Source organism: Sus scrofa, chromosome 6, assembly GCF_000003025.6.
Source record: "Sus scrofa isolate TJ Tabasco breed Duroc chromosome 6, Sscrofa11.1, whole genome shotgun sequence".
NCBI lineage: Eukaryota > Metazoa > Chordata > Mammalia > Artiodactyla > Suidae > Sus > Sus scrofa.
Window position 1 is genome coordinate 52,342,325 of NC_010448.4, and position 27,893 is coordinate 52,370,217.

At 52.9% G+C, this 27,893-nt stretch overlaps 1 protein-coding gene across 8 annotated transcripts in view; it reads left to right on the forward strand.

The window, feature by feature from the left end:
* Positions 569-27,893, forward strand: part of HIF3A (hypoxia inducible factor 3 alpha subunit) — a 33,447-nt gene continuing 6,122 nt past the window's right edge. For 2 of the 8 annotated variants that reach the window (XM_021094603.1, XM_021094602.1), the window contains exons 1-13: positions 569-650; positions 6,671-6,861; positions 7,384-7,529; positions 9,953-10,037; positions 10,362-10,474; positions 10,962-11,176; positions 13,555-13,661; positions 13,825-13,972; positions 20,295-20,413; positions 21,511-21,701; positions 22,649-22,753; positions 26,002-26,273; positions 27,173-27,290. In XM_021094603.1, the coding sequence (XP_020950262.1) occupies positions 625-650; positions 6,671-6,861; positions 7,384-7,529; positions 9,953-10,037; positions 10,362-10,474; positions 10,962-11,176; positions 13,555-13,661; positions 13,825-13,972; positions 20,295-20,413; positions 21,511-21,701; positions 22,649-22,753; positions 26,002-26,273; positions 27,173-27,290 (1,836 nt within the window). In that variant the 5' untranslated portion in view covers positions 569-624. Of the gene's footprint in view, positions 651-682; positions 2,032-2,059; positions 4,234-5,807; positions 6,578-6,670; positions 6,862-7,383; positions 7,530-9,952; positions 10,038-10,361; positions 10,475-10,961; positions 11,177-13,554; positions 13,662-13,824; positions 13,973-20,294; positions 20,414-21,510; positions 21,702-22,648; positions 22,754-26,001; positions 26,274-27,172; positions 27,291-27,893 lie in introns of those variants that run through there. The other 6 variants (XM_021094604.1, XM_021094599.1, XM_021094601.1 and 3 more) reach the window with 6 other exon arrangements.

The window sequence follows — 27,893 nt, forward strand, 5'->3', positions numbered from 1 at the left end:
AAGGAAGGGGCCGGGGACGAAGAGGGAACGCTGGGGGTAGAGGGGGCGGGGATTGTAGAGCTGGGCTGGGGCGGGGAGTTGGGGGCGGAGGAGAAAAGCGGGGGGTCTCAGCGGACTGGGAAGAGAAGCTAAAGGAGGCAGAACTGGGCTACTGAGGGGTTGGGCTGGGAGGTCGGAGGGGCCCAGCCGGGGTGGGAAATAGAGGGATGGGAGTGGGAGTCAGAGGGCGGGGCCTGGGGTGTAAGGAACAGAGTGAACTTGGTGGATTCCGAAGAGTATTGGTGTCCGAACTTGGCGAGAGAGCCTGGGCCAGAAGTCTCGGCCCTCGGCCCGTGCGTGGTGAGGGATACACTGCCGAGAAGTCCGCGGCCACGGGTGTGGCTGGCGGGGGTGTGTGTATTCCATGGTACCCGCCCCCCCATATACACACACTCCGGAGTTCCAAGTCTTCGTCTCTGGTCCCGCCTCTTTCTTGGAAGTGACAGGCCGCTCGCCCAATTAGAGCCGCGGGCCTGGCGCGGCGCAGCCAACCGCGCGTCGGGGGGCGGAGCTGGGGAGGGGGCTCGCGGGCCAGGGGAGGGGGCTGGGGGCCTCGAAGGGCTCCAGAGCGGCGAGTGGCGAGCCATGGCGCTGGGGCTACAGCGCGCAAGGTACTGGGCCTTGGGGGGCAGGAATGTTAGGAATTGGGGGGCTCTTCTTGCAGCGACCCCCTGAGCCGGGTGGGGAAGACGTGAGTGCGAGCCTAGGGCGCCCTCGGACGCGCGGTTGGAGGTACATCCCCGCCTCCCCCTCCACCCTAAGGGATTGCCGGGTGGGGGCATTTCCCCAAGTCCCCTGCTGCCACGCCCCTCTAGCCTAGGGCGACTTCGGGGTCTAATCCTTGATTTCCTGCTGCTCCGGGTTCGCTTCCCCTCCTCGTAGGGGGTGAAACTCGGGGTCCCCACAGAGTTGGGGGTGGTTGCGTTTGAGCAGTTCCCGGTTTCTGCAGGAGGTATTTTCCGTCCGCATATTGACCATCTGGCCCCTGACCCCCCAGAAGTGAAGTTGTTCGTTGCCACCAGACCCGTGGGATCCTAGGGGATACGAGGTGTCTCCAAATTGAGCCTTCCCAGATATAGTCTCTAGGAAGCGAAATCCCCTTTAATTGGACCCTCCCTGACATAGTCTTCCAAACCTTAGGTTCCCTAGAACTAGGCAGAGGGGGTCACCTTTCAGAAGCCACCTGGGACCCTTCCCAGGGGCCTTTTTGTATCCTTTGGAAGGTGGGGTCACCCCTTTAATACCAGGAAAACAACCTGACCCAGTTATCAAGGTCCAATCTCTTATCTCACTCATCCACCCCCACGTAGTCCCTGAGAGGCTGGGAAGGGGCACCCAAGCCTTATTTTGGGAAGACCCCAGAGAGGTGCCCAGCCTGATTCAGGTCCAGCTGTGATGGGAGCGCCCCTTGCCACGGGCCCAGGTGGGGTCACCCTGAGCAGGGGGTGGGTTTCTGTGTTCCCTCGCCAGCAGGTGCAGATCTGCTGGGGCAGCACAGACTGGTGCTCTAGGGCCACTGTCAAGGGGTCCTCTCTGGTCATGTTTTCATGGGACCCGGGAAAATGTCCCTGACCCTTAGGTTTCCCCCATCTAATCTGAGGCGTCCAGGAAGCCTCACCCCTTCCCCTCCTCCCTGGCTTTGCAGGTCTGATTGGATCCGTCCACACTTCCATGTTTTCTAACCCCACATCTATTCCCCCCCACCACCAATTCTATTCCAGTCTCTGGCTCTGGGCCTGCCAGGGAACTCTATCCCACCCTTTCTGGGCCAGCCCTGGCCCAGCCCCTTCCAGCACCCCCTCCTGGTCGGGTGGGGGCCCCTCTTAGCTGAGCTGGGGCGCGCCCCCCTCCCCATCCAAGGCCAGCCCTTTCCTGTGGTGTCATCCGAGCCCACGCACCTCCCATTCATAACTCGCACCCCGATCCCGGACACACTCCATCCCCTCCTGCACCCCCAGGATGGCACGTAGGCCAAACAGGGTCTGGGTGATGGTGAGTGGGGCCCCCCCATACTCCCTTACCCCCATCCCTTCTTCCAGCGTGGCCTTATGCCACCCCACCTCAGGCAAGGATGCTTCTCGGGGGATCCCTGATGGGCACTCAGCCCCAGGCGTCCCCAGGTCAGAGGGTTCCTGGAGAACATAGGACCTCGGGCACAGGCCCCTCCCTGGATTACCATGTCCTTGGGAATTAACAGAGTCAGGGGTAGAGAGACTCCCCCCAACCCCAAGTCCCTTCTCAAATCCAGACTCTGGCTCTGGCCCCTTGGGTCTCTCAGATCACCTCAGGGCAATCCAAGAGGCATCTCTGCATGGATTTCAACCTAAACACCCCCCCAACTTCTGCACTCTCTGTAAGACCCCCAATATCCAGCTGAGTGTCAGAAGAGAGAGGTCCAGGGGCAGCGCTGAATGTGAGGGAGGGTGTCCCGCTTTCTCCGTGCCTTTGCTCCTGGGGGCAAGTTCTTCAGGGTGGGGAAGAAGTGGGCTTCTCCCTCTCTTGGCTGGGGTTGGGGGGGCACCAGGCCTCTGTCCCCGTTCCCAGACCCTACCGTGGGGCCTCCCAGCCTGGCCCCGCCCCCTGTTCTCTGCTGGAACACAGAGGAAGGGTGGCAGGGTTCCAGCTGCACGTCCCAACCTGGGCAGAGTGCCAAGGGGCTGGACCAGGGCCGGCAGGGAGCCAGCTGTGGAGAGTGGCCAGCTGGGGAAATCCGGAGGCAGTGGGGTGGGACAAGGGGAAAGGACTGGGACCACTGGGCAGAGAAGGGGCAGGACAGGGGTCCTTCGAGTGGCACGCCCACCAAGGCATGGCATTTAAGAACACAGGCCCAAAGTCAGGGTTCACATCGCCGCTCACCCACTTCCTGGCTGTGCGGCTTTGTGCGGGCGATTGCCCTTTGAGGCTCAGTCAGTTTCCTAGCCTGGGCAGTGAGGGTTATGCCCCCCGACCTCGGCCCCTGCACCAGAGCAAGATAAGGAGCAGTGAGGGGACGGATCTTAGGGGTGGGCCACCTCAGAGGTGGGCAGTAAACTGTGCACAAGTCAAACCAAGTTCTGGGCAGAAGCAGGTACGTGGTGGGACCGACAGACGCGGTGAGCGTTGTTGCACATTGGCCGAGGGCCCCAGGATGACTACCTAGGTTCTTTGGGCCGGATTAATGCCAGTGCTTAGAGCCTCCGTTTCTGACTCTATAAAAGGGAGCTCGCCTTTCCTGGTTCATAGAGTTACTCCAAGGATTTAATGGGGTCTCCAAGCTCGCAAGTGTCCAGTACAGCAGAGCGTTCCTTATTATTGCTGTCACTATGATTTAGTCTTCTTTTCACAATCACACACACACACACCCTGTGGGGTTACCACGGAAGCCCAAGGGTTTCTCTAGTGCCTAGGAGGCTCCTAAACCTTCCACACCTGATGTGGACAAAAGCTTTATACAGCACTAGCCAATGGCCAGGCCTGGTACCAAGCCTTTAATGTATATTCACTGAACCTTGACAACAACCCTGTGAGTTTGTGTGGTTATTAGGCTCAGAGAGGCTGTGCAACTTGTCTGAAGTCACACAGCTAATAAGTAAGTGCCAGAGTGGAGATTGGAACCCTCGAACTGGAGGAACCAGCCACTACTCTGTTTAAAGAGAAAGGCTAGATCATCTGTGAGGCAAGCAAGAGGCCCACACTTCCTGTCAGAAGAACCTCTGGAGAACTGGCTGGGAGCTAGAAGGAGGGTCCCTCCGCAGCCACTAGCTACTCCTTCTATGGAGGGAGCAGGCACTGGGCCATGGAGAGGATTATAGAGCCCAGCTGCCCAGGAGGTGGGGGGCCAACCCCACCCCCACCCCATTCCTCTTCCCACCCCCTGTTCCCTGGGCCTGGGCCCCCAGCTCAGGGAGGCCCACCCACCCCCACCCTCTGGGCAGGAAGACAAACAGGGCTGGAGCAGAACGGGACAGGAGGACGGAATGTCCTCTGGGCGGAGCAGGACTGGAGGCCCCTGCCCCCCGCCAGCCAGGCGGGAGAGGGTGAGGGCAATTGCTGGCTCCCTCCATGCCTCCCCCAGCCTGGCCCCTTCTATGCCTCCCACCCAGTTGCAAGGAACAGTTTTTTCCTCATCTGTCTGCGGAGAAAGGAGAGTCCCCTCCTCTCCCCGGACCAAGCCTCTGGGTGGGCCCGGAGGTCTCCTGCTGGGGAGGACAAGGAGTGAGTCTGGTGCCAGAAGTAGCCTCTGGCTCTTAGGAAGGGGCAGCTTTCCCTCCTAGAGTTTTGTTTGGGATGTGTGTGTGTGTGGGGGGGGCGTGTGGTGTCACAGGGAAGGAATTAGAAAAATGAAGGGTTTGGAACCTCACTGTCTGAGTTCAAATCCCAGCTCTGCCAGTTAATGGCTTTGTGACTTTGGGGGCAAAGGACTTCACTTCTCGGAGCCTCAGTTTTTGTTTTTGTTTTTTTTTTGGAGCATTTTTGTTTTTATTTATTTTTTAAGGCCACACCTGGAGCATTTGGACGTTTCTGAGCTAGGGGTCAAATCAGAGCTGCAGCTGCCAGCCTACGCCATAGCCACAGCAATGCTGGATGCAAGCTGGATCCTTAGCCCACTGAGGCCAGGGATTGAACCCGAATCCTCACGGACACTGTGTTGGGTTCTTAACCCATAGAGCCACAATGAGAACTCCTGAAATGGAGGTTTAAAGTGCCCTTTGCCTGGTGTTCTCTTGGGATTGAATGAGTATCTGGAGGCTGAGCACTTACTTAATGCAATGCCAGACACATAAATACCTAGAAAATTATAGCTGCTTATTAATTGTTTTATCAATATCATAAGTATAGAGAAGATTACATATACTATATTATATGCAATACATGCTATAATTTTTTTCTCAAAACTATAGAGTTTGGATTCAGACAGACCTGGAATTTAACTTTTTTTTTTTCTTTTTTGTCTTTTTGCCTTTTCTAGGGCCACTTCCACGGCATATGGAAGTTCCCAGGCTAGGGGTCCAGTCGGAGCCTGGAACACCACAGCTCATGGCAACGCCAGATCCTTAACCCACTGAGCAAGGCCAGGAATCAAACCCGCAACCTCATGGTTCCTAGTTGGATTTGTTAACCACTGCGCCACGACGGGAACTCCTGGAATTTAACTTTTAAGACAGTGGCAGAAACAGGGAGATGTACTGAAACCTGGAGATAAACTCAGGGACATACAACTGAGGAAAGCGAAGGGTTCAGGAGTTCTCACTGTGGCTGATCAGTAACAAACCCAACTAGTGTCCATGAGGATGCAGGTTCGATCCCTATCCTCGCTCAGTGGGTTAAGAATCCTGTGTTGCCTTGAGCTGCAGTGTAGGTTCTGGATGTGGCTCAGATCCTTCGTTGCTGTGGCTGTGGTGTAGGCCAGCAACTGTAGCTCTGATTTGATCCCTAGCCTGGGAACTTCCACATGCCGAGGGCGCGGCCCTAAAAAGACCAAAAAAAAAAAAAGGAAGTGAAGGGTTCAGGCATACCAGTGTTCAGACCTGGGCTTCACTGCTTATGCCCAAGCACTCTCCCTCTCTGAGTGTCATCTCTTTTTTTTTTTTTTTTTTGGTCTTTTTGCCATTTTCTTGGGCCACTTCCATGGCATATGGAGGTTCCCAGGCTAGGAGTCGAATCAGAGCTGTAGCCACTGGCCTACGCCAGGGCCACAGCAATGCAGGATCCGAGCTGAGTCTGCGACCTACACCACAGCTCATGGCAACGCTGGATCCTTAAACCACTGAGCAAGGGCAGGGATCGAACCCTCAACCTCATGGTTCCTAGTTGGATTTGTTAACCACTGAGCCATGATGGGAATTCCTGAGTTTCATCTCTTTAGTGAGGATAATTTTATTACCCTGCTTCTAGGGGTGTCAGAGCTAAAGGGGTTAATGTAAGTTACACATTTGGCACAGGCTCTGACACAATAGTAGAAGCTGGATAAGTGGCAGATATTTCTGAAAATACGATACTCATCCACTGCTTCCAACCCCAAAGGCAGAATCCTGGCATTTGAAGTGGATTAAAGGGAAGGAATGAGTGGTTAGCCGTTGGCTGGACAGACCCTGGGGTTGGTTAGCTGTGTCACCCTGGCAGGGCCCCTGATGGTGGGTGGTTGGACTTTGAGATCTGTGCGCCAAGATTCTGAGAACTCTGCTCAGATGAGGAGGGGAAAGGGCAGGAGAGGGGGTTTTGGGAGGCTGCAGCGGTGGGGACCTGCGGGGGCTGTAGGCATCTTCTTCATGCGCGCTCTCTTCCCTGGCTCCTGGCCAGCTCTGCCACCCTCCTTCTAGCAGGAGGCCTCCCTGTTCCCCAGTCGCCCCAAGCGCGGGGAATAAACAGCAGATAAGTCAGGGAGGGGACAGAGCGGCCCTGGGCAGCCTTGGAGAGAAGTGAGGCGCCAGAGGGCAGCATGGGCTAGCGCGGGGACAGATAAAAGCCACTCCACGGTATAACCCAGCCAGGCCCTGAGAACTCTGGGAACTCACCAGGGCCACACAGCGAGGCCCTCACAGTCTCGGCCCTGCCCTCTGTAAGCCCAAGGCCCATGTGGCAGCACCCCATGCGCTTGTCCCATCCAAGTCCCTTCCGGGGCGCCGCCAGTGAACTCTGCCCATGCCCTCAGGTCGAGCACCGAGCTGCGCAAGGAGAAGTCCCGGGATGCGGCCCGCAGCCGGCGCAGCCAGGAGACCGAGGTGCTGTACCAGCTGGCACACACGCTGCCCTTCGCGCGTGGGGTCAGCGCCCACCTGGACAAGGCCTCCATCATGCGCCTCACCATCAGCTACCTGCGCATGCACCGCCTCTGCGCCGCAGGTGAGCCCCGCCCCTGGGAAGTCCCCCCTCGGCGAGGCCCTGCCCCCGAAAAGGTACTTCCCCAGGGAGGCTCCTCCTCTGGGAAGCCCTATTCCGACAAGGCCCCGCCCCTCTGGAATCGACAGCCCTGCAGAGGCCCCGCCCCCTTCGAGTTATGGGCCCATCGGAGCCCCGTTTCCTAGAAAGCCCCGCAGTCTCTCATTTGCGAGGCCTCGCCCCTTGGAATGCGCCCCTGGGGAGTTCCACCAGGGAACGGGAGGCCCGCGAACTCCCAAGGGTTTTCCTTTGGAAGATCCCTACCTCCTTGGAATTCTGCCCCACCCCCACCCCGGAGGCCCTGCTCCCTTAGAATTCCGGTCTGTGGTGGTCCCACCCTCTTCTTGGGACTCCAAGCCACTGGGACGTGCCCCGCTCCCCTGGGAGTAACTCTAAGTTCCTCTGAGTGAGGGAGGGAGAGGGTGGCTAGCCAGGACGGGCTCACGGCTGACTAGAGATGCCCCATGACCCTGGCCGGGACACCAGGGGAGTGGAACCAGGTTGGAGCAGGGGGCGAACCATTGGACGCCTGCTACCTGAAGGCCCTGGAGGGTTTCGTTATGGTGCTCACCGCCGAGGGAGACATGGCTTACCTGTCGGAGAATGTCAGCAAACACCTGGGCCTCAGTCAGGTAAGAGGAGCTGCCGGCTCTGAGCAGGAAATGCAGGGATGCAGAGGTGACCACAATCTCCTTAGCCCTGTTTTGACACAGCACAGTGGGGAGACAAATATGTCATCAGACAGGAAGATGTGGAATGCGCAAGGCTGGGGCGGGGCAGCCTGGGGGCTGTACAAGCCTGGCGTGGAAGGTGGTACCTGACCCCTTCTGGGACGGAATTGAGGGCTTCCTGGAGGAGAAGGCATCTGAGCTAGAACCTGAAGGACTTAGCCGGGGGGCATGGATGGGGCCAGAGAAGACTGGCCTTGTACGTGGCTGAGGAACAGAATATGCAAAGACACAGAGGTGAGCCAAAACAGCATTTTCAGCATTCTCTGTGGCACAGCAGGTTAAGGATCCAGCATGGTCACTGCAGTGGCTCTGGTCACTGCTGTGGTGCAGGTTCGATCCCTGGCCTGGGAATGTCCACATGCCAAAAAAACAAGAACAAAAAAAACAAACTCCCACCTGAGCATTTTGGGGAAAGAAAGGCATTTATACAATCTAGATGTAGAGGCAGTGGGGAAAAGTGAGAGAAAAAAAGGCTAGACAGGTCATCATTTAGGACCAGAATAGAAGGTTTATCTCCAGGGTACTGGGGAGCCATGGAAGGATTATTAAGCACGGGAGAGGTTGTGTCAGAAAGGAAGAACCTGATTTATACTGTATGAAAGATCCCTCTAGGTGCTGCACAGAGATAGGAATTGGAGGGAGTGAGACTAGAGGCTGGAAAATCCATAAGGAGGAGGATGCAGGGCCCCAGGTGGGAGAAGAGGAACAGGGGTAGCGACCTGGGGATGAGAAGACAAACAAGAGACATGTGGGGAGTAGAACCACTTCCAGCTGCTCCTTACAGCGAGCGCCTGGAAGGGCTGCCAGCCTTCCGCCCAGCTCACATCCACAGTTGGCATCCGTTCCTTTCCCCCGCCTGGTTATCCCACTTGGTACCAGTTTCTCTGTCAGTCTGAGCTACAAGAGCTACTGTCAGGAGTTCCCATCATGGCTCAGTAGTTACTGAGCCGGACTAGTATCCATGAGGATGAGGGTTTGATCCCTGGCCTCGCTCAGTGGGTTAAGGATCCGGTGTTGCCGTGAACTGTGGTGTAGGTCGCAGACGCAGCTCAGATCTGGCGTTGCTGTGCCTGTGGTGTAGGCTGGCAGCTACAGCTCCGATTCGACCCCTAGCCTGGGAACCTCCATATCCCGCGGGTGCCGCCCTGAAAAAGATAGAAGACAAAAAAAAAAGAGGTACTGTCAGGTGAGGGCCCTTGCACTCCTCCCCTAGCCAGCATCGGCTCAGGGCTGGGAGCTCTGGAGGTTCCCTTTCACTTATCCATCCCCTCCCAGCGCCAGGCTCATTTTCCTGAACCGAAACAAGGAGTTGGGTCTTTGGCTTGCCAAACAAGTGGGATTTGACTGGAGTCTCACCACAGGGCCTTTGCACTTGCCGTTCCCTCTTTCTAGGACACACTACTCCAGAGAGCCACAGGGCCACCTCACTGGCTTTGTTCAGCAATTTGTGTAAATGTCACTTCCTCAAGACACAGTCCCTGACTTCTGCCCCTAAGATAGCATCTCTATCACTTCCTCTTCTTGCCCTGCTTTCATTTCCGTCGCATCATTTAGTATATTGTTTGATGCAGTGCGTTGTTTTCTTTGTATTTGTTCATTGGCTATCTCCCCCACAAGCCAGTAAGCTCTGAGAGGCAGGGATTTTGTTTTTTGTAGTCACTGCTGTGCCCATACCATTTGGAAGAGTACCCAGCAACTAGCAGGCTGAAGAAAGGAATGAATGAATGAATGAATGAGTGAATAAGGAGACTGGGGGAGACATCCAGGGTCATGAATGAGGGCAGGGCGACTAGGTGGGAAGGAGATGGGTCAAGGCCCTGATGAAAATGCTTTTCCTGGTTGTTCCTGTCATGGCTCAGTGGTTAACAAATCCAACTAGGAACCATGAGGTTGCAGGTTCGATCCCTGGCCTTGCTCAGTGGGTTAAGGATCTGGCGTTGCCGTGAGCTGTGGTGTAGGTCGCAGATGTGGCTCGGATCTGGCGTGGCTGTGGTATAGGCCGGCGACTACAGCTCCGATTGGACCCCTAGCCTGGGAACCTCCATGTGCCATGGGTGCGGCCCTAAAAGGACAAAAGACCAAAAAAAAAAAAAAAAAAAAAAAACACTAGGAGTTCCTAGTCATGGTCCAGCAGTTAACAAACCTGACTAGCATCATGAGGGCACAGGTTCGATCCCCAGCCTTACTCAGTAGGTTGGGGATCCGGCGTTGCTGTGAGCTGTGGTGTAGGCCAGCAGCTGTAGCTCTGATTTGACCCCTTAAAAAGCAAAAAAAAAAAAAAAAAGCTTTTCCTGCAAGACACCCTCCTGTTTCCCCCCTCCCAGCTTGAGCTGATCGGACACAGTATCTTCGATTTTATCCATCCCTGTGACCAAGAGGAGCTTCAGGACGCTCTGACTCCCCGGCAGAGTGAGTTCCCTGGAGGCCTCTGTCCCCACATTTCAGAAACAGGCTTCATTCTTCCCTCGGCATGCCCCCTCCCCCTCTGGAACACTGGCCTGAGAAAAATGGGAAGACGAGGACGTGGCCCTGTCTAAGGGTCTATGGGGACACGGCCCCAGCCTGGGGGCCTGAAGGAGCACGACCACCCCTGGGAGAGCCTCTCTGGTTCCAGGTCTCCATTTGGGGGGTGAGGCTGGGGAGAGCTTAGTAACCAGGGTGCTAGAGGGAACCGGGCTCTGCCCCCAGCTGCCCGGTGACCTGCTCCTCCCGGCACCCCTGTGGCCCCCTCAGGCCTGTCCAAAAAGAAGCCGGAGGCCCCCACCGAGCGGTGCTTCTCCTTGCGCATGAAGAGCACGCTCACCAGCCGCGGGCGCACCCTCAACCTCAAGGCGGCCACCTGGAAGGTGCGTGGGGCCTGGCCTGGAGGAGGGTGAGGGGTGCTGGGGCTGGGCCTGAGCCCTGAAATTCCAACAGTGGGTGGGCGTCTGGGGGTTCCCTGGGCAGGGATGCAGTGGGGGCGTTCTCAGGCTGGCTCTAACGCCTCCTTTGGGTACCTAGGAGGTTGGGGATCTGGGGGGGAGGTGTCTTTGTATCTTTTCTGAATCTGGTCTCCGTGGGCCTGGGGCGGGGGTCCTCAGCATCCCGGGCCTGGCGTCTCCATGGGGTTGAAACCCGGTGTCCTTAGAGCTCCTTGAGTCTTAGAATCTGGAGGTTGTTAGAACCTCCTTAGGTCGGGTCTCTAGGGAGTTGAGGTCTGGGGGTCCTCAGAGTTCCCAAAGCTGGGTCCCTTCTCCACCTCAGCTCCCTGAGGGGAGGGGCCCACAGGGACGTACCTTCCAGCCCCTCGGGTAGCCTCAGGTCCAGGGGCATCACCGCCTTCCCTACCCTCAGGTACTGCACTGTTCTGGACACATGAGGGCCTACAAGCCCCCTTCGCAGACTTCCCCCGCTGGGAGCCCCGGCCCCAACCTGGAGCCCCCCCTGCAATGCCTGGTGCTCATCTGTGAAGCCATCCCCCACCCTGACAGCCTGGAGCCTCCGCTGGGCCGGGGGGCCTTCCTCAGCCGCCACAGCCTGGACATGAAGTTCACCTATTGTGACGAGAGGTGGGCAGGAGCCTGGGGCCCACCCATCCCCTACCCACCCACCCGCCCGCCAGCCCGGAGCCTCTTCTTCCTTTCTGCCCAAGTTCACTCACCAGCCACTCTCCTACTCCCCAGCTTCTCCCTCAGGTCTGTTACTGTCTCTCTGACTCAATCTGTCTCTGTCTCTGAATTTTCTGTGAGTCTTCTTGTTTGGGTTCAGATGGTGGGATTAAATACCGGCTGTTCACCCTTGGCCAAGTGACTTCACTTCTCTGTGCTCCTTTCCTCATCCACCCTATGGAGCTAACACAACCTACTTGGAACAGGTGTTCTGAGCACTCAGTTGTCTAGAATGAGGCACTCTTGAAGTGCCTCTTTTTAAGAAATCATTATCATCATGATTACTTTTTTATTTTTTATTTTTATTTTTTTATTTTTTAAAATACTATTTTTATTTATTTATTTATTTATTTATTTATTTATTTATTTATTTATTTATGTCTTTTTGCCATTTCTTGGGCCGCTCCCGCGGCATATGGAGGTTCCCAGGCTAGGGGTCAAATTGGAGCTGTAGCTGCCAGCCTACGCCAGAGCCACAGCAATGCGAGATCCGAGCCGCGTCTGCCACCTACACCACAGCTCACAGCAACGCCAGATCCCTAACCTGCTGAGCGAGGCCAGGGATCGAACCCACAATCTCATGGTTCCTAGTCGGATTTGCTAACCACTGAGCCACGATGGGAACTCCCATGATTACTGTTTAAAAAAAATTCTTTTGGCCATGGTGTTCAGCAGCTTGATGTGGGATTTCAGTTCCCAGACCAGGGATTGAACCCGGGCCGCAGCAGTGAAAGTGCCGAATCCCAACCACTAGACCACCAGGGAACTCTCCTTGTGATTACTTTTTATTTCTATTTCTTTCTTTCTTTTTTTTTTTTTTTTTTTTTTTTTGTCTTTTTGCTATTTCTTGGGCCGCTCCCGTGGCATATGGAGGTTCCCAGGCTAGGGGTCTAATCGGAGCTGTAGCCACTGACCTACGCCAGAGCCACAGCAACGCGGGATCTGAGCCGAGTCTGCAACCTACACCACAGCTCACGGCAACGCCGGATCGTTAACCCACTGAGCAAGGGCAGGGACCGAACCCACAACCTCATGGTTCCTAGTCAGATTCGTTAACCACTGCGCCACGACGGGAACTCCCTATTTCTATTTCTTCTTTCTTATCTTTTGGTGGTTTTCTGTCTTCCTTTCTTGTCCCCCTCTCCTATTCTTTCATGTTCTTTTTTTGCTTTCTTTTCATCCCTCTTCCCGCTTTTACCCTCTCCCCTCTCATATTCGTTTCCTATGGCAGCTGTAACAATATCAGGTGTAGTGGCTCAAAACACCACAAATTCAGGAGTTCCTGTCGTGGCTCAGCGGTAATGAACCTGACCAGTATCCATGAGGATGTGGTTTCGATCCCTGGCCTCGCTCCGTGGGCTAAGGATCTGGCGTTGCCATGAGTCGTGACGTAGGTTGCAGATGTGGCTTGGATCTGGCGTGGCTGTGGCTGTGGTGTAGGCTGCAGCTATAGCTCTGATTCAACCCCTAGCCTGGGAACTTCCATGTGCTACAGGTGCGGCCCTAAAGAGACAAAAATGAAAACACCCCACAAATTCTCTCTCTTCCCCTTCTGGAGGTAGGACGTCTCCGGATGCTAAGATCAGGGCTGTGTTCTTTCTGGAGGCTCCAGGGAAGACTTTCCTTCCACAGCGGCTCCTGGAGCCCTCCCACATGCCTCGGCTCCTGGCCCCTTTCTCCATCTTCCAAGCAGGTCACTTCCATCTCTACCTCCACCATCACATCTCCTATTCTCCCCTCTCTTCTTTTTTTTTAGGGCTGTACCTGCGAATATGGAGGTTCCCAGGTCAGGGGTCGAATTGGAGCTGTAGCTGCTCGTCTGCACCACAGCTCACGGCAACGCCAGATCCTTAACCCACCGAGCAAGGCCAGGGATCAAACCCACATCCTCGTGGATTCTAGTCGGGTTCGTTACTGTTGAGCCTCAACAGGAACTCCCACCAGCTCCCCTCTTATAAGGACTCCTGTGATTACACTGCACCCACCCAGATAATCCAGGATAACCAATCTCAGGATCCTTGATTTAAGCACATCTGCAAACCCTCTTGCCCTGTAAGGTGGCCTATTCACACGTCCCAGGAATTAGGATGGGGCCACCTTCAGGGGCCATCATTCAGCCTCCCATGCTCCTTTTTCTGTTTCTCACTCTCCCTTTCTTTCTGTGACAACCCTGTCTCTCTCTGTGTTTCTGGCTTCCCCCCTGGGCCCCGGCCCCGGCCCTCGGCCCCTCTTCTGCCTCAGCCAGTTGAACTGACCGGGCCCCACTGCACCCACCTCAGGATCGCGGAGGTTGCCGGCTACAGGCCCGATGACCTGATTGGCTGTTCCGCCTACGAGTACATCCACGCGCTGGACTCGGACGCCGTCGGCCAGAGCATCCACGCTTGTATGTGTTCAGGTTCCATTTCCGGCGCTGCATGGCCCCCGCCAACACCAGCTCCCTGGTTCCCGCTCCCCCAAGGAAACTTCTCTTCCCTGGCCCCTTCGTGCCCTGCCCCCAGAGCCTTCTCTCCCCAGTTGCCCTAACCCCTCCCCCTGCCCCTCCCCAGTGCTGAGCAAGGGCCAGGCAGTCACGGGGCAGTACCGCTTCCTGGCCCGGAGTGGTGGCTACCTGTGGACCCAGACCCAGGCCACAGTGGTGTCAGGGGGCCGGGGCCCCCAATCTGAGAGTATCGTCTGCGTCCACTTCCTGATCAGGTAAGCGGGAAGGAGGTGGGGTGGCTGTGTGCAAGGGTCTGGTCTGAGTGTTTGTGTATTGTGCACAGGTGTGTGAGAGGGCGTATGCGTATGTATCCGTGTGGAGAACACGTGTGACTGACCACACACGTGTCTGCATGTAGACACAGATGTACATGTATGCTGTTAGTTTAAAATAAAAGCACTCTATATTCAAGTTTATTTTATTTTTATTTTTTTGCTTTTAGGGCCGCACCCGCCGCACATGGAGGTTCCCAGGCTAGTGGTCAAATCAGAGCTATAGCTGCCAGGCTGCGCCACAGCCACAGCCACAGCCACATCCACCCCAGATCCGAGCCGTGTCTGCGACCTACACCACAGCTCATGGCAATGCCAACTCCCCCACCCACTGAGCGAGGCCAGGGGTTAAACCCACATCCTCATGGATACCGGTGGGATTTGTTTCCACTGTGCCACAACAGGAACTCCCCCCAGTGTGGAATTTTTTCTTTTCCAGAATATCATGTACATGGAATCCTACAGTATATAGCTTTTTGAATCTGTCTTCTTGCACTTAGCCTAATGTATTTTATTTTATTTTTTAAATTTTTTATTATAGTTGATTTACAGTATTCTGTCGATTTCTGCTGTACAGCAAAGTGACCCAGTCATACATACATACATATATATATATATACACACGTTCTTTTTCTCATATTATCCTCCATCATGTTCTATCAAATGATTGGATATAGTCCTCTGTGCTATACAGCAGGGAGCCTCATATATTTTAAATTTATCTATATTGGGGGGTGTGTCAGTAGTTCCTTTTTTTTTTTTTATCTTTTTTGGGGCTGCACTTGCGGCATATGGAGGTTCCCAGGCTAGGGGTCCAATCGGAGCTGTAGTTGCCGGCCTACACCACAGCCACAGCCACGCCAGATCCAAGCCATGTCTTTGACCTACACCACAGCTCACAACAACGCCGGATCCTTAACCCACTGAGCGAGGCCAGGGATCAAAGCCATGACCTCAGGGTTCCTAGTCGGATTTGTTTTCGCTGCGCCAGGATGGGCACTCCAGTGGTTCCTTTGGATGCTGAGTAGTATTTTATGGTCTGAACAAAGGACCACAGCTTACCCATTCACCAGCTGGAGGACATTCCCGACCGTTTCCTATTTTGGGTGATTACAAAAACAGCTACTGTCAACATTCTCAAATAGGATTTTATGAGATCATATGTTTTCATTTCTCTTGAGTAAACACCTAGAAGTGGGATGGATGGGTCATATGGTCAGTATATGTTTAACTTCCTAAGAAGCTGCCAAACTGCCTTCCAGAGTGGCTGTACTCTTGCATTTCCCGTCTGCAACGCGTGAGCCTTCCAGTTTCTCTGCATCTTTGCCAGCATTTTGTATTGTCTGTATTTTTTTTCCTCGTTTGTTTTTTTTTTTTTTTTTTTTTTGTCTTTTTGTCTTTTTTTTTGTTGTTGTTGTTGTTGCTATTTCTTGGGCCGCTCCCGCGGCATATGGAGGTTCCCAGGCTAGGGGTTGAATCGGAGCTGTAGCCACCGGCCTACGCCAGAGCCACAGCAACGCCAGATCCGAGCCGCGTCTGCGACCTACACCACAGCTCACGGCAACGCCGGATCGTTAACCCACTGAGCAAGGGGCAGGGACCGAACCCGCAACCTCATGGTTCCTAGTCGGATTCGTTAACCACTGCGCCACGACGGGAACTCCTCCTCGTTTTTTTCTTAACTGGAACCATTCTAATGTGTGTGTGGTGGTAAAGAACAGGCTTCCCCCCTCCACGCATCTTACAAGTGTGTCACCTTGATAACAGTGGGACGAGGGCAGCAAATTATCACACAAAACAGAATTATCGCTTTTCTTTGAAGATTCTCTTCTAGGACATGGCATTTATTTCTAAAGCCATAGGAGTTTTCCCAGAAGTTTTGCATCAAGAACGGATTCTACTCCCCCCAAAAAATTAAAAATAATAAACAGTAAAGAGGAGTTCCCACTGTGGTTCAGTGGGTTAAAGACTCGGCATTACCATAGCTGTGGCTTAGGTTGAAACTGTGACTCAGATTTGATCCCTGGCCTGGGAATTTACACGTGCCAAGGTTTAGCTATAAATAAATCAATAGAAATAAAAATACAAGGAACAGATTCTATTAGAAACCCTAATAGAAGTTGGTAACAGGAATATTCATACAAGTCTTCAGGCCACACACAAAAACAGGACTGGTCATCTTTGAAACGTTCTCACTTTAACACCTTTTCAAATCAGAATCTTTGAAAAATGTGTGTAGCCATGGAAAGAGGTCTCTTCGTTTTCAGAGCAAAGAAGGGGAACCCTCCCCTGTCTCTTCTGGAAGCTCCTTATCTTCATCATGAAGGTCTGCCCTTTTTTCCCCCCAACATTATGCGGAAGTTCCCGGGATTGAACCCTTGCCACAACATCGACCTGAGCCATAGGGAACACGCCAGATCCTTAACCCACTGAGTCACTAGAGAACTCCTAGGTGTGCCTTTGGATGGCCAGGCGCTGGGATTTCAATCCTTTGTCCTCTAAGCAAAGAGCAGGCCTGGGGAGTTCAGTGTTCCTGCCAGGAAAGTGGGTGAAGAAAGTCTAGAAGTTTACTTAGTAACAGTGAGATGAGGAGCATAAGGTGTGACTCATCCTTTGTGCTGGGTACAAACTGTGTGGCGTGCAGCTGCGTGGCTCTGTGTGTGCACTCAGGTGCTTATACTCTGCAGCATCTATCCCTCTTCTTCCACACCTAAGCCTCCTACCACTGCCATGAACGCTTGCTCTGCAGGAAGAAAACTCAATGGATCCTTTTAACCCACTGTGCCAGGCTGGGGATTGCGCCCCGCCTCTGAAGTGACCCAAGCCTCTGCAGTCAGATTCTGAACCCACTGTGCCACAGCAGAAACTGCTATAGCTATTATCGATCCCCATTTTTTAGGGGGGAAAACTGAGGACCAGAGAGGGGAAGTCACTTGCCCAAAGTCACAGAGCTAGTAACTGGCAGGGCAGGCTTTTGACCCAAGGCTGGACTGGAGGTTACACTTCCAACCACCAGATCGCACAGTCTCTTTTCTAACCATGTGCTGAAGTCAGAAACCCAGGAGTCTCTCCCGCATCCTTTTTCTCATCCCCTCCTGCTCCCATCAACTACCCACCTCGGGAATGTATTTTGAATTTGTTTCCCTTCTCTCTGTTTCCATGGCCACCACCATTTCACACCTTGTTTATAACATACCTCCTGCGATCTAAAGCTGGTCTGGACCCCACTGATCACACCACAGCCGATGTCAGGGAGCAGGTTCTGAAATACAGATCAGTGCGTGTCTCTTCCCTGTTCAAAGCCCTTCTGCGGTTCCCCCGTTTCCCTGAAGTAACTTGACATGGCTCGCCAGGCTGTGTGTGACCTGACTCCTGCTGGCCGTGCCTTCTCGCTCCCAACCTCAGGGCCTTTGCACATGTCGTCTCCTCTGCCCAGGATGCTCTTTCCTCTTCTCTCCTCCTCTTTCTCCTGAATTGTACCCACTCATTCTTCTGGTCTCAGCTCAAACATTACTTATCTGAGCCCCTATAAGAGGTCAGATCTCCCCATTTTCTCCTCTGGTACCCTGTACTTTTGTTCCAGAGCAGTTAAAACTGTTTGTTCAAATTCCCTGGTGGCCTAGTGGTTAAAGATCTGGCATTGTCACTGCTGTGGCTCGGGTTCGATCCCTGGCCCAGGAACTTCCACAAGCCGGGGTGCAGCAAAAACAACAACAAAAACAAACCGTTTGTAATTCTCTTATTTGTGTGTGCAACGAGGCCTTCTTACTTGATTGCCCCTTTTCAAAAGTGCAAATCTCCTTCTCTGCTTTTTTTCTCCCCCAATACTATCTAACCCAACTCTGCCCTATAAAAGTGTGACATGAGCCACATGTGTTATTTTGCATTTTCTCATAGCCATTAAAAAAGTAAAAAGAGGAGTTCCCATGTGGCTCAGTGGAAACGAACCTGACTAGTATCCATGAGGATTTGGGTTCGATCCCTGACCTCACTCATTGGGTTAAGGATCTGGCATTGCAGTGAGCTGCAGTGTAGGTTGCGGATGTGGCTTAGATCTGGCGTTGCTGTGGCTGTGATGTAGGCCTGCAGTTGCAGCTCTGATTCGAACCCTAGCCTGGGAACTTCCACATGCCACGGGTGTGGCCCTAAAAAGACAATAAAATAAAATAATACAGTGTTCAATTCATTATTAATGTAATTAACAGCACACTATTGATGTATTATACATTGGTTGTCTTTTTTATTTTATTTTTTTGGCCATAGCGTGCACCGGCTTGAGGTGGGATCTGTTCCCAGAGCAGGAATTGATGGCCATTGTATCATATGTATTCATGTATATATTACATGTACATTATATGTATACATCCCAAGCTGTCGTTTCAGCAAGGCATCCATATTAAAAATGATTAACAAGGTAGTTCAGATTCTTTTCTCATACTCAGTTTTTTCAATCCGGTGTGTATTTTTACACTGATGGTACGTCTCAATTCCAACCAGTTATGTCTTGAGTACTTCATTTAGGGAAAGATATGAATTCTATAATGATAGGTATATTTGCCAGTAAATAATTATCTTCTATTTAGAGTGTGTCTTTTCCCACTAGCATTTAAGCTCCATGAGAGCAGGGAGCTGTATGTCTTGTTGGCTGCTAAGTCTCCAGTGCCTAGAACAGTGCCTGGCACGCAGTAGTCACTCGATAAATAACTGCAAATACTTCCATAGAGCTCACCCCGTGCCAGACACAGGTCTATGCCTTTGACATGTATTAACTCATTTAGGCCTCAGGACAACCTGAGAAGGAGGTACTATTATTATTCCCTCTGTACAAAGGAGGAAAATGAGGCCCAGAAAGGTTCAGCCAGATGCTCAAGGTTACACAGCTCCTAAGAGGCAGAGCTGGAATGTGAACCCAGTGGAATGTGAACCCAGGCTGCTGGCTGAAGTGTCCTTGCTCTTTTTTTTTTTTTTTTTTTTTTTTTTTTTTGCTTTTCAGGGCCACTCCCACAGCATATGGAGGGTCCCAGGCTAGGGATCCAATTGGAGCTACAGCTGCTGGCCTACGCCACAGCCACAGCAACACAGGATCCAAGCCACATCTGCAACCTACACCACAGCTCACTGCAACGCAGGATCCTTAACCCGCTGATCAAGGCTAGTGATTGAACTCGCAACCTCATGGTTCCTAGTCAGATTTGCTTCTGCTGCACCATGATGGGAACTCCCCCAGAGTCTTTGCTCTTAACCGTTAAGTGTGACTGGTTACCTAGGAACGGTCTGCGGAATGAAGGAGTGCGTGCTTCCGTGTGGCATGTGTGTGCCAACACAGGTGTATAGCGTTTGTGTGCGAGTCTGACCTTGTATATATACACCTGGTCGTACATGGATGTTCCTGTTTGTGCCTGTGAATACCGAGTGTGTGTCCACGTGTGACTCTGAGCTTGCATTTTCCCAAAGGGGTGACGTGGCTTTGGTGCAGCCTAAATTGGCATGTTTCCAGCCCAGGAGTTGGTGAAGCTGGGAAGGGTCAGAGCTTCTCAAAAAGCTGGTGGAAGGACCACCCACGGTCTGGCCTGGAAAGTGTTATGCAAATGAGATGCAAATGAATGTCTGGTCCTCCACCCCAGACCAATTCTCCAGAAGCCAAGTTGCAGAGGGAACATTTGGGTTGCTTCAGCAGCTAGAGACTTGGGGGGTGGTGGGGTGGCAGGGAGGTGCGAGGAACATAAGGATGTATTTATAAATTTGTTCCCTTGAATATGACAAATGGCTATGAATAGAAGCTTCATAACTAAAACCTTATTCATAAAAATATATCCCTATAAATTCTTCACATTTGGTAACATAAGAATATGGTAAAATATATTTTTCATCAATACGCCTTTAAGAATGTGTTTCTAAGTAAATACCTATAAAGAGAATATTTAGTTATGCCTTTCACTCCCCTGCTCTCTGTCCCTTGGGGTCCCTCAGTCTCCTCTCTTGACCCAGTCTGTGCTAAACGCCAACTCTTCCTTTTTCCTGTCTTTCCTTCCACAGAGGGAGTTTGAGAAGACACACTTGACTTTCTTTTCGGTGCTATTATAATAAAAATCATTCGACAAAATTTAAATTCTCAAAAGAAACAAGCACGGTCTCTCCTGTGCCCTGTGCCCTCCAGCCCCTGGATGAGACTGTCTCCTCTAGCAGGACATCAGCTGAGGAGGCTTCCGGGGCTGGAGCCAAGGATGCTCCCCGACTCCCGCCCCCTTTCTGCCCTGTACCCCAGCCAGGTGGAAGAGACCGAAGTGGTGCTGTCCCTGGAGCAAACGGAGCGGCACTCTCGCAGACCCATTCAGCGGGGCACCCCCTCTCAGGAGGATGCTCCTAATCCTGGGGACAGCCTTGGTATGGGCAGGGCTGGGGCTGGGAGGGTGTGTGTTCCCAGGACACCTGGGAGAAAGCCCCAGTGTCTCAATGTGACTCACTTGGCCTTGGCCCTGTGTGATCTGCCTCCTGTCCCCCTTGCTGCCATTTTTTTTTTTTTTTGGCTGTACCTGCGGCAGGCATGCAGAAGGCCATGGCTGAATCCTTAACCACTAGACCACCAGGGAACTCCCTCCTTCCTCTTCTTACTCTGTGAACCATACCAGCTTCCTTAGTGCTCTGGGAACAGACCAGACTTTCACGTCTCAGGGCCTTTGCACCTGCGGTTTCCTTTACCCAGAATGCTCTCCTCTCCTCCTGTGTCCCTGATTGCTTCGGTTTTGTTGCTCTCTGCTCTGAATCCTGCTGTGGCTCCCGACTGCCCCCACTTTCTCTTTGTTCTCTGTTCCCACTTCATTGTTCTTTGGCTTCCAGTACTCCTGACCCTTCCAAGTCTGGCTCCATTCTACCTCTTCCTCCTGCCCTGCTTGACCCCTGCCCCCCAATCCTGGATCGATGAGCTTCCCTCCCTGTTTGTTCTTCAAGGCCTCACCTTCTCCAGACTGCTGCTGGCAACCCATGCTCCTGGGTGTGGTATCCTTTCCTTTTCTGGCTTAGAACTGGCTCAGGGCCACACCTGGACCTCCAGGAACCTTAGAACTTTCTTGAGGGCCTTGGGTCAGGCTTTTCTCCTAACATGCCACCCTCCTGGAACCGAATGGCCCAGTGCTGTTCTGGGCTGCTGGTGAATCTGGTCAGTCATGTGCCATGATCCAGCCGTGTACCTTTTAATACTAAAATATTTCCCCACCATTGGGCAGTTGCTACTGTCCTGAGCCTACTGTGTGCCCCCACATGTTGGCTTCTCCCCTAGGACCCTCCAGGGCCTCACCACAATCTGGTAACTGAAGGGACAGCACCTGGCCCAGCAGAGGTCCTCCAGGACTGAGCTCCCAGCGCTGTGAACGGGGTCCACACTGATTATTCAGTCCACTGTGCTCCCTGGGGGTGGCATGGAGGGTCTGCCCATCACGCAGGGTGACCGTCCTCTGTCTTCTCCATCTCACTGTGTCCTGCAGACACCTCTGGTCCCCGGATCCTGGCCTTCCTGCACCCCCCTACCCTGAGTGAAGCTGCCCTGGCCGCTGACCCCCGTCGCTTCTGTAGCCCTGACCTCCGTCGCCTCCTGGCACCGATCCTGGATGGGACTTCAGTAGCTGCCACCCCCAGCGCACCCCCGGCCACACGGTGCCCCCAAAGTCCTCTTCCGGTAAGCAGTCCCTTCCAGTTCAGCCCTGAGGATCCAAGCTCTTTTCGGCCTTTGGCTTGAACCTTGCTATTCTCTGGGACTCGGTTGCTCCCTCTGTGTCATGGAAGGGCTGGGAGGAGATGGTGTCCAGGGTTCCTTTAAGATCGAGACTCCAGATTCTTCGACTGTTACCTGGACCAAAACCTAGGATGTTTGGGACTGGCCTGGGGGACCCCCTCGCGCTTAGGACCAAGCATCCAGGCTCTCTGAAGTTTGACCTCGAAGAGTCAAGAATGTGTAACATCTTAAGTTACACAAACCTGGATTCAAATCCTGACTCTGCCACTTACAGCTGTGTTACTCTGGGCACGTGGGGCCTCAATTTCTTCGCCTGGAAAATTAGGATAATATCAAGTAGCCATGTCATTGGTTACTGTGAGGGTTCAATGAAATCATTCATGGAAAGCACTTAGTAGGGGCCTGGCACCTAGTAGGTGCTCGACAGACTGTAATGGTTACTGGTTTTATCTAAGAGTCTGGATAGTCAGACCTTTGATTCAGGGGTCCGTATTTATCTGCTGTTGACTTTCCATATCCCCACTGTCACGACCCCCTCCCCCCCCAAATGTCTTCTCTCCACCAGAGAAATAAACGGTGACCTTTGGCCTCACCCTTTACCCTTGGGACAACTGGACTTTTCAGTGTTTTCCCCCAGACTTCAAGACCTTTAACCCCAGAGGGTTAAATATCTTGGCCTCAGGCTTTGGACTTTTGAACTTTTGATGTCAGGCACTGAGACTTTTGAATACCCAGGTTCACAACTCACATTTGCTGTTTGACCCACTTGGTGTCCCAGCTATCTGGTGTTTGACCCTCACCTTTACCCCTGAGCGCAAGGGTTTAGCCGGCCTTACCGCCGCCGTCTCCCAGGCTCAAGGCGTCCTCAAGTCTCTACTCTCTCCCCACAGGCTGATCTCCCAGATGAACTGCTTGCAGATGTGGAGAACGCACACAAATTCTTTGCCTCTGGGAAAGACCTGGATGCAGTGGAGACAGACCTAGATATAGCTCAGGTAAGGGCTGGCGTGCGTTTGCTTCTGGGTTCTGGCATATCTAAGCTTTCGAGAAGGATGGTGGGACAGTTAAGGGGAGGAGGGGATGGATGGATAGATGGGCAGCTGCATCATTAGGTGGATGATGGCAGAGAGGCAGATGGCTGATGCTTAGCTACTCGGATGGTTGATGGATATTTGGATGGGTAGCTGGATAGATAGGCCGTTGGGTAGATGATAGATGGATAATGCCTGGAAGATTGATGGACTGGATACATAAGTGACAGTGGTATGATGTATTAGCTGTATATCACTTTGTAACAGATGACCCCAAAACTCAGCGCCTTAAAACAAACATTTATTATATCACACAGTTTCTGAGAATCAGGTACCTGGGAGCAGCTTAGCGGGATGGTTTTTTCTCAGTCTCTCATGAGGTTGAAGTCAAGCTCTCAGTCAAGGCTACAGTCATCTGGGGCCAGAGGGTCTCCTTCTGAACTCATGCCCTCCATCCCTCACTGGCTTTGGCTGGAGGTCTCACTTCCTCACTACGTGGGCCTGTACTGAGGCTGCCTAAACATCCTCACAGCATGGCAGCCGACTTCCCCCAGGAAAAGTAATCCAAGAGACAGAGAGTGGCCCCAAGACAGGAGGGACGTGGTCTTTTATATCCCCAAAGATCCATGACTCTTGCTCACACAAAATATACCTACCCCCTTGCAAGGCCCCCCAAGTCTCCTCCCATTATAGCATCACTTTAAGTCCAGAGCCTCATCACCTAAATCAGGTCTGGGTTATGTCAAAGCACCTCGAATACAGTTCCTCTTGACCTGTTGGCCTGTGGACTAAAGAGACACATTGTCTGCCACCCACAGGTCCAACATCCAGGGGTGGGACAGGGATAGAATAACTGCCCAAAATACTCCTATTCAAAAAAGCGGAAAGGTGGGCACGCAGGTATCACTGGTCTACAGCAGTTTTGAAATCCAGTTGGACAAATATCAAAAGTTCCTTGGTCAGGAGTTTCCACTGTGGCACAGTGGGTTAAGAATCCGACTGCAGCAACTCAGGTTGCTGTGGAGGTGTGGGTTTGATCCCTGGCCTGGCGCAGTGGGTTAAAGGATCCAGTGTTGCTTCAGCTGTGGCTCAGATTCAGTCCCTTGCCTGGAATTTCAATATGCCACGGTGTGGCCTTTAAAAAAAAAAAAAAAAGTTCCTTGGTCAGAACTCATTCCTACTTCTTCCCAGGAGTTTTTCTCCATGGTTCTTGGCCCCACCCTCTGGGTGCTTGGGAATTCTTCAAGTCATCCTTCCTTTTTCATAAAAGGGTAACATGTATTTGCAGTTGAGTGGTTTTCATAGTGGGCCGACTGCTTATGGAACTTTAAGGATCCAAGATCTCTTTTCATTTGGCACCATCTCTGGCCCTTTCAGCGCATGCTGGCAATGCTTCTGTTCATATAATTCTCTTCAAACAAACAAACAACTTTGTGTGTCTTACATGAATCTCTTTGGATGTTTGTTTACTCCATCAGACAAAAGCCATACCCACAAACCTCTGAGATAAACCCTTCTCTACTTCAGGCTTCTGTCGAGATGGCTGAGGTTTAATAGAAGCCCTGCTGTTGGACTGAAGGGATCCATGAGGCACATCCTTAAACTCTAGAGCACCTTTTGTCTGACTGAGGATATCCCAGGGACACCTTTTGTCTTTCTGAGGTCTTAACGAGGAATTTTAGGGAGTTCCAGTCATGGCTCAGTGGTTAACGAATCTGACTAGGAACCATGAGGTTGCGGGTTTGATCCCTGGCCTTGCTCAGTGGGTTAAGGATCTGGCATTGCTGTGAGCTGTGGTGTGGGTCGCAGATGCGGCTCGGATCCCGTGTTGCTGTGGCTCTGGCGTAGGCTGGTGGCTGCAGCTCCAATTGGACCCCTGGCTTGGGAACCTCCATATGCCACGGGAGCGGCCCTCAAAAGGCAAAAAGACAACAACAACAACAAAAAAACCAAGGAATTTTACAAGCACACCCTGAGCTTAATTTTTAGAGCATGCTTTTCTGAGAGTACCCTTCTTTGTTCAGAAACCATGTCTTCATTTTAGCGTCACTTGCCATTTGGGGAGTACCCAGTCAGCAGACCCCAGGTGAGAGGCACAATCCTTCAGACTGCTAAGTTTGTCCAAGACTTCTCATGTCAGCCTCATATGTGGGGGTCCCCTGGGCCACTCTCACTTAGGGCAGCTCTCTACAAATCCAGAGATTCCCACGGCCTCCCTCAGGTTTGGCAATTCACTAGAACCAGTCATAAAACTTAGGAAAGCACTAGCCTTTTTTTTTTTTAATGGCCTCTCCTGCATCATATGGAAGTTCCCAGGCTAGTGGTTGAATGGGAGCTACAGCTGCTAACCTGTACCTCAGCCACGGCAATGCTGGATCCTTAACCCACTGAGCAAAGCCTGAGATCGAACCCACATCTTCCTGGACACTATGTCGGGTTCTTAACCCATTGAGCCACAATGGGAACTCCAAAAGCACTCTGCTTATGATTACACTCTTCTCATAGCAAAAGAATATTAGAGCCAAAGGAAGAGATTCATAGGGTGGAATCTGGGATGGAGAGAATCCCAAATGCAACTTTCCCATCCCAGGACGGTTTTACGCTCCTGGCATTGATGTGTGGCAACTGGCCAGTGAGTCCAGGAAGCTCACCCCAGCTTTGGTCCCCAGAGTTTTTTTTTTTTTTTTTTTTCTTTTTAGGGCTGTACCCATGGCATATGGAAGTTCCCAAGCTATGGGTTGGATCAGAGCTGCAGCTGCCTCCTACACCACAGCCACAGCAACAGCAGATCCAAGCTGCATCTGTGACCTATACCACAACTTGCAGCAAGGCCAGATCCTTAACCCACTGGGTGAGGCCAGAGATGGAACCTGCATCCTCATGGATGGAACTCCATCTTTTTTCCTCCCCCCACCACCCCATATCTTTATAAGCTAATGTTGGAAGTCACACACCATCATCTCAGTACCCTACTGTTACCAGGGCAGCCCTAGGCCCTCCAACAGGAGACATGGATACCAAGGGGTGAGGTCTGTGGGGGCCATCTTGGCAGCTGGCCACGAGAGTCCTTCTACCCATTTCACAGATGAGGAAACAGGAAGCTCAGACTCTTGTCCCCAGGCATACAGCTCAGAAGTGGTGGAAATGGGACTGCAGCCCAGGCCCACCCAAGACCGAGGCTCGTGCTCCTAACTCCCTCCTGCCCTCCGCAGGACGCCGACGCTCTGGATTTGGAGATGCTGGCCCCCTACATCTCCATGGATGATGACTTCCAGCTCAACTCCAGCGAGCAGCTGCCCAGGGCCTACCACCGACTTTCAGGGGCTGTCCCCCGGCCCCGTGCTCGGAGTTTCCACGGCATGTCGCCCCCAACCCCTGAGCCCACTCTGCTGCCCCGCTGGGGGAGCGACCCCCGGCTGAGCTGCTCCAGCCCTTCCAGAGGGGTCCCCTCAGCAGCTTCCCCCATGGCTGGGGCCCGGAAGAGGTGAGCCACAGTGGAGGGGTTATGAGGGAAGTGCAGAGAGGGCCCCAACCCTGTCTTTCTCCTCCCTCCTCCTGCCCTGAGCTCAGGCCCTCAGTGTGCCCAGCACAGGCCATGTTTGTTCTAGCCTTTACATCTTTGCCTAGGCTGTACCCCCATCTGAAGGGCCCTCCAGGGACCCCTTGTTTATCCACATCCCATCAATCAGCCTGGGCCCTCGCCTTTAGAGCAATTTGCATCTGGCCTAGTGACAATTTTTGTCATAGTTAAGAGGACCTTGCCACAGCATCAGAGAAACTGTCTAGAACTCAGCTTCCTAACACTTTTGAGGACCTGCTGAAAGCTATGGTCTCTTCCCAAGAAAATGTACACACACATGCAGGCACACAGTTTTGCACATAACTTCAGGGGCTCCATGTCCCCCTTCCTAAGATGTCAGATGACTAGAACTCAGGCGTTTGCCCTTCGAGTTGTAGACACGTGCCCATTTAGTCTCCAAGGTAGTCTCGTTACCATCCTTATAAGGCTTTCACGGACACGTGTCTTCATTTCCCCAGGCTCCCAGCTTGGTGCTAGATATGCAGTGGGTGCCTAATAAAGATGCACTAAATGAAAGAGGGAGGGTATTAGTGAACACAGTAGGTGGATGGACGGATGGGGAGTGGCTGGATGGGCAGATGGGTGACTGGACAGAGAGCTGGATGAAAGTTGTATGGGTGGGTAGGTGATGGATCACTGGAGAGAGAAATGGGAAGAGGGACTGGGGGATGGGTGAATGGATGACTTGGTGGGCGTGTGAGTAAAGGAATAAATCAGTGCCTGGGGGAGTGAATGAAGCTCGTCACCTGCCCACAGCTGCCCGGCTTTGCTGGATTCTGAGATTCTTGCCTGTCTTCCTCCAGGGCCCTGGCCCAGAGCTCAGAGGATGAGGCAGAGGGGGTGGAGCTGCTGGGAGTGAGACCCCCCAAACGGTCCCCCAGCCCAGAACCTGAAAACTTCCTGCTGCCTCCCCTCAGCCTGGTATGTGCGGGGATTTGTGGGATTCTCTGGCCCTCAGAAGCCAGCAGGCTTAAACCTCCTGTTCTATAGACGGAAAAACCAGAAGGGCAAGGGCCGGCTGAAGCCCACTGGCCGGCCGGTCGATTCGCCGGTTCAGGTGATAGGTATGGAAGGGCTTTGCGAATAGATGTAATATGGTGGCAAGTGTCAAGGAGAACAAGTCAGCGAGGCAGAGGGAGAGATGCCATGGCCGAGTGTCTGTAGGGATCTTCTCTGCTCTCATGGAAACCCCCCTCCCGACGCTAACACAGGTCTTGGCTTTGGATTATTAGTGTGGCTTTAAGAGTATAGACACTAGGAGTTCCCTGATGGCCTAGTGGTTAAGCATTCAGCACTGTCACTTCTGTGATGTGGGAATCACTTCAATCCCTGGCCCTGGAACTTCTGCAAGCCTCAGGCACGGCCAGAAAAAAAAGTGCAGACAAGACTAGAGTCAGACTGGAGTTCCCATCGTGGCACAGCGGAAACGAATCCGACTAGGAACGATGAGGTTCCGGGTTCGATCCCTGGCCTCGCTCAGTGGGTTAAGGATCCAGCGTTGCCGTGAGCTGTGGTGTAGGTGGC